The sequence below is a fragment of the Impatiens glandulifera genome, chromosome 1, assembly GCF_907164915.1.
Source record: "Impatiens glandulifera chromosome 1, dImpGla2.1, whole genome shotgun sequence".
Lineage (NCBI taxonomy): Eukaryota > Viridiplantae > Streptophyta > Magnoliopsida > Ericales > Balsaminaceae > Impatiens > Impatiens glandulifera.
In genome coordinates, this window is record NC_061862.1 from 128,284,853 (window position 1) to 128,291,260 (window position 6,408).

General features: G+C 29.2%; 1 protein-coding gene across 1 annotated transcript; it reads left to right on the forward strand.

Annotated features, from left to right (window-relative positions):
* The first annotated feature begins 5,332 nt into the window (after positions 1 to 5,332).
* Positions 5,333 to 6,091, forward strand: LOC124942963 (zinc finger protein 8-like). Its single transcript, XM_047483534.1, has one exon. The coding sequence runs from the start codon at positions 5,333 to 5,335 to the stop codon at positions 6,089 to 6,091; it is 759 nt and encodes a 252-aa protein (XP_047339490.1).
* Positions 6,092 to 6,408: the final 317 nt, after the last annotated feature.

A 6,408-nucleotide genomic window follows, 5' to 3' on the forward strand; every position in this document is an offset into this window, starting at 1 on the left:
CTATAAAGGGTAAGAATTAAAAAGGGGGAAATTTATATTCATAACTTAGTTTTAACATTATTAAAAAGGGGAAATTGTTAAATTAAAGTTAAAAGTAAAAAAAGAGGAAAATTTGTTAAATTAAGATTAAAGGGGAAATCATTAAATTAAGTTGAATTATGAAAAACGGTTAAATTGATTAAAATGAACTTAGGATGATTAAAACTAACAGTAGAGTGCTTTTGATGAATGAATAAAACTAAGTTTAACAATGTTTTAATGCGTAGATAAAACCAAAGACTCGCTAACAGCAGAGCTGCCTAATCAGCAAAGTTCTCCAGCAGCAGAGTTGTTCAATCAGCAGAGTTGCTCAATTAATAGAGTTGATCAAACTGAAGAGTTTCTCCTTCAGCAGCAGTAGAGTTTCCATCAGCAGACTCGCTATCAGCTGAGTTGCTCCATTAGTAGAGTTGTCATTAACTGAAGACGTGCTAACAACAAAGTGCGCTGGAAGCAAAGTTGATCAAATAGTAGAGTGCACTAGCAGCAGAGTTGATCAAACAGCAGAGTGCGTTGGCATTAGAACTGATCCACAACTGAGTTCTCTATCAGCAAAGTAGTTCATCAATAGAGTTGATCAACAACTGAGTACGTTATCAACAGAGTAGCTCATCAACAGAGCTGATAATCAGAAGAGCTCGTTAGTAGCTGAGTTCCACATCAGCTGCATGCTTATCAGATAAGTCAAGTAGCTGAGCACTCATAGATTGCAATACGACACAAATTTATAACCAGCTCTCTACTTTAGCATGCAAAACGATAAATGAATATTCCATTCTATTGCGCACTAAAATCCCGTACACTAGGCGTACGACAAACGTACCATTTCCATGTATCAATAAAATATATTCGACTGTTATCATATGCATAAAGGATAAAAAAAAGCATGAGTGAATAACGGCAAATCCTCTGGAATTCTCTCTGGCTCTTTGAAAATCATTAAGTTAAGCATACACGAGAGCGATAATCTATTGTATCATTATATAATCATTATACGTTGAGCGATAATCTATTGTATCATTATATAATCATTTTACTTGTGTAAGTTGAACAAATAGTCGTATATTCTACAAGATAGTGTGAGAGCTAGAAGATCAGACATGCAAGTGTTAAGACATGTGATCTAGTAGAATCCTTCTGTAAATAGAAGAAGGGTGATGTAGAAGTTTTATCTTCGAACATCCATAAAATCTTATGTTGTCTTGCATTGCTTCATTCACTATTATATCTATTGCTTCAAATCCCACAAACATTTTCCGCACTTAAAACCTTTGAAGAGTTTGCTATGATTTATTCCTGAATATAAACAGATTTTCAATCTTCAACAAGATTAAAATAGCATTTATGTTAAAAATAGAACAATAACATTCAATCCCCTTTTACTATTGTCTTTGTTCCCGACCCTCAATTTGATGACATTATATAATAGTTGAAAAATAATTTGAAATTTGGTTTACAATTATACTATTTTACTATATTTTTTTTATCATATTGTGTTCTTTTAATTATTTGAATATTTATTAAATGATTTTTGAAACATGTGATCTTAATTATTAATTTTAAATAAAAATATATATAACTTTCAAAATTTTAATATAAAATATTGATATTTCACCATTTATCTTATTAATACTTATATTGTTACGTCAATCAGTTATATTGAATTTCTTATAAGGTTAATATAATATCTATAATTTAAATATATAATTTTATATAACATACAATAAAGTATACTTTTTATATCTAATAATTATGTTATTGTTATTATATGAATTTTCTTATAAAATTAGTGCAATGTCAATAAATTATATATAAAATATATAATTTTATATAACAGTCAACATATATAATATCTCTTTCCTAACCTGTTTAATTATGGGTTTAAACATATAGCTCGATTCTTGTTGGACAACTTATCTTCTTATAAATGTTCTCTATTTTGATAGTAAGTATTTAATTTGAATTTTGTTTAATTAATACCTCTTCTTAATTATGTCTAGTAATATCCGAATTTCTACAACTATTGTAGTTTGGATCATGTGTGAGCTTCTCCGTGGAATTGAAACTTGACTGAGTTTTGTAATATAATGGTTCTTCACCGTTTTGTCAATTTACTCCATTCATGTTGTTGCCAAACAATTAACTTCTTAAACGGGTTTCCCGTCGTGAATGATATACTACTTTGAAATATGCCATTTTTTCATTAGTTTTCAAGAATTCAAAAAAGATTTGTCTTTATTCATGTACTAATCTCCACAAATTCCATCATTATTTCTTGTATATATGAATCATATTATATTCAATAGTAATTCCTCCTTCATATCTCCTTCATAATCTCTCAACTTAATCACATTTCTCCCCTAAAAGATTTAGGTACACTACACTATATTTTTTTGAATTGAAGTTCATCAATCTACCTCCCATATTTTTCTCTCTCAATCAAATTATATCCATGACATTCTTATCTAAGTCAATATGAATAACTCAAAATTTCTTCATACGCTAATTTTTTCTTAGTCATCTTTATCTCATTATGATGAAAACACTCTTCCTGATCCATTTATGTAGTGCGGCATTGTTGTTGCTCTCAAATACCTGAACTAGCCTTTGTTGTGAACTTTATTTTCCAATTCACGTCGTCTCTTATCACAACTCAATGATATGCACTAAAAAGAATTCTCGGATATCTTTGTCATACTCCTCATCATTGACATCTAATTCATCCACCATCTTCTCTCGATTTATCTACCTATTCAAACTACAATTGAGTTGGTTGTTTGGACAATCATTCTTTCACAACTGGGTATTGTATATTTGTTGGTGACAATCTTATCTCTTAGAATTCAAAGAAACAACATGTCATTGATCAGTCTAATACCGAGTCTAAATATTGAGTTCATCTCATGACACTACAAACTCATCCGACTCCAAGTCTTGATACGTTAACTTTGCATCTCCCCACCTCAACCTTCCCACACTATGACGTCACAACAATGGTGATGGATTTCTCTCAGCCAATCCAGATCCTAACATGCATCTAAGTTCAAATCATTCTCATTCGTAACATGCACTTTGGTTTAAATAATTCTCATTTTCATCATGTGTCTAGACTCAAATAACATGTGTTCCTATCATGTTTTTATGTATTGAAACCATATTTATTCCTATATATCATATATTAATATATTGTATATGTTCATATCATGGGTCTAGGTATAGAAGTCATTTTTAATACTTTCATGCATCTAATTTATGCATAGGATATTGAAATAAATGAATTTAATGGATTCAGGATGACCTAGTCTTAAAAATGTTGTAAGATAACTTGCAATTCAAATCTTTGTGTCAAATTCAAATCTTCTATCAGGATATCGTCTAAGTAGCACATATCCAATCCATAATAAGTAAATAGTAAATAAAAAATGACGAATTTTACTAGCCACTATATAGTTTTTGTTCAATTATATTGAGCTTGTTTAATTTTTATTTTTTATAAAGTAGCAGAAGATTGGTTATTGGTTGAATGTATTGTTTATATTATTTTAAATGAACAAAGTTTATGGAATGTCACTTTAATTAACCTTTTGCTTAATTTGAAGAAAGTTGTTGGAATACGGCTTTCATGAACCTAGTTCTTAGTTTGAGATGTTGGGATATACACAACCATTTTTAGATGTTGTTTCTTTTAACCTAATAAATATAACTCTATTTAATTTATATGTTTTTATGTATTTCTCAATTAAATTTGAAAAATTAAATAATAAGATTTGAAATAAAGAGTAAATAAAAACTGATGAATTTTTACTTGCCACTAAAATATTTTTGTTAAGTTATTTTTATTATTGAAAGTTAGAATTATCATAATCATAATATTAATTCACTCCAACTTAAATGAAGAAAGTTGGGTTGTTTTTGTTAAGTTATATTTTCCAATATTATCTAAAACAAAAGCTTGGTTAAATATATTATTTGTCGTATTTAAAATTAAATATGTTATTTGTCGTATTTAAAATGAAGAAAGTTTATGGAATGCGGCTTGGATCAACTTGATACTTAATTTGAAGAATATTTTCAGCATCTCTAATGAACTTGATGCTTAATTTAAGATGTTAATAGATATTAAAAATCATGACATTATTTAATTTATCTGTATTTTAGGTATTCATATTGATTATTTCCAAAATAAATAGAAAAGAATAGGTAATAATGTTTGATTTTTTTTATTAATTTTATTAACCATTGAAATGTTTATGTTAAAGCTATATTGAGCCATTATTGTCTAATTTTTAATTTTCGTAAAGTACTATACTATACACACTCACGTTTCTTAGATATGGTTTCTCTTAAAAGTAAGTAATAATGTTTGAATTAAAGAGTATATAAAAAATTATGTTTGGAATGTGTTTTATTAAGCTATATTGAGCTAATATTGTGTCATTTTTTAAAGACATAAAAGCCCTGTTTAATGTGTTGTTTGCCGTATTTTAAATGAAGAAAGTTGTGGAATACCGCTTTAATAAACTTATATTTTATTTAAGATATTGGGAAATATATAATCATGTTTTTTAGATGTCGTTTCTCTAAACTTAATACGTTTAATGTATTTTTATAATTATTTTCTTTTCGTTCATCCATTTTTGTTTGTTTTTACAGATGTAAAGTCATTATACCGTCACATTTTTCATGATTCTTGATTTTTCAATAAACTTATAAAATTGTTAGAAAAATAAAAGAACTATATTAATTGGCATAGAATTCTAATTTGATTAAAAATCTGGCCTCCTTTATTACCATTAAACTTCTTCCTTTTTTGTTAGTATAGATAAACATTAAAAAAAATAATATTAATGTACTTTTATTGAAAATGAAATGTCATTTTGAACATTTTCATATATAGTTTTATTTGAGAAATTGTAACACATTTTAACATCATCTTATTTGTAAATGTAAATAAAAAATAATTCAAACTCTCCTCATGTGTAATTAGGATGGATATTATTAGGGAATTATCTTGTAGGAATCTTTAGATATTTACTATATTCAAATATAAAAAATCTCTTTATGGTATAATATCTTTTCATCAATTAGTGTAGAGATTTTTTTACATTAATGCTCTTAAACTCTTTAGTGTATATATATATTGTAAAACAACTTAGTCTTTTTATACATATCATCTTCCTTCCTAACATCGAGAGAAAAATATTTTTAGAAGATGGAGGCCAGTCATAAAGTGAAGGAGGGAAACGATGTTGTTGTGTAAGGTCCAACCACTGGATCTGATCCGGTTCTTAACATGGAAGCCTTGAATGAACACAACCCGGTTGGCTATAGTGTATTGGATTCCTCCTCTCCCTTGGAGGAAAATAAGGTAAAGTTACCTTCTCAGAAAAGGTCTTTCTCTTGCGTCTATTGTAACCTATCATTCTCGGATTTCCGTGCTTTTAGGGGGCACCAAACTTTCCATAAGCGTGAGCGTTACCTTTTAAAAAAACGCCAGGAATTTGAGTTGTGTAGGTATTTCCAGTCCCCTCCTCCGGCATACCGTCACTACCCTTACACCCATCACCATTCACCTATGTTTTCTTCCGCATTAAACAGATCTTCTTCATTAAGGTTAAGATACACTAATAGGCCATTTCCTTTAGGGTTTCAAATGGGTTCTTATACCAATGGGCCTCCATTTAATGAGTCCAACAATCATAATGGATCATTTTTTGGTTCCTTTTCTAGTCCAAGATCCCCAATCACGCCTCAAAACTATGTGCCCCCACAACCACTCTACTCAAGTAGGTTTAGGAGTTTTGGAGAGTATCATGCAAACATTAATGGTGGTGGTGGTAGTGGCAGTGGTGGAGGCAATAACATCAATATTGCACCACCATTTAGGTTCCCGGGAAGTATTAGTAACCATGGCGGAGGTGTGTCGAGGTATCTTTCAGAGCCACTGACTCCCCATGGGAATAGCACTATGGATGCAGGCTTTCTGAATCTTGGTAATGGACCTGTGGAAGGTGATGGTGGAGGTGAACTTGATTTGGATCTGAAACTTTGAAAGATGTGATTTGTTTCAGCTAGCTTATGATTATGTGTGTTTTGTTTTTAATTTTTAGTTTTTCATTTCCTTCTTTTTTTCTAGGACTTTTTTTTATTTGTTGTTGTTGTTGTTGTTTAAGAAAAAAGAAGTTGAATAATTGTGATGGCATTTCTTATTAGTTTTTATGGTTTTTTTTTAAATGGGATTTAACATGTTTTTCGTTTTTAATATAATTTATTGTTTTAATTTAATGATTATTCATTTTATTTTATAGTAAATTCCGAAAACACATCCACACGACAAAATAAATTAGTAATAATAATGCAAAACGCTAA

Coding starts and splice junctions, on each gene's coding strand:
- LOC124942963 (XM_047483534.1), top strand. CDS start 5,333: ATGGAAGCCTTGAATGAACACAACCCGGTTGGCTATAGTGTATTGGAT.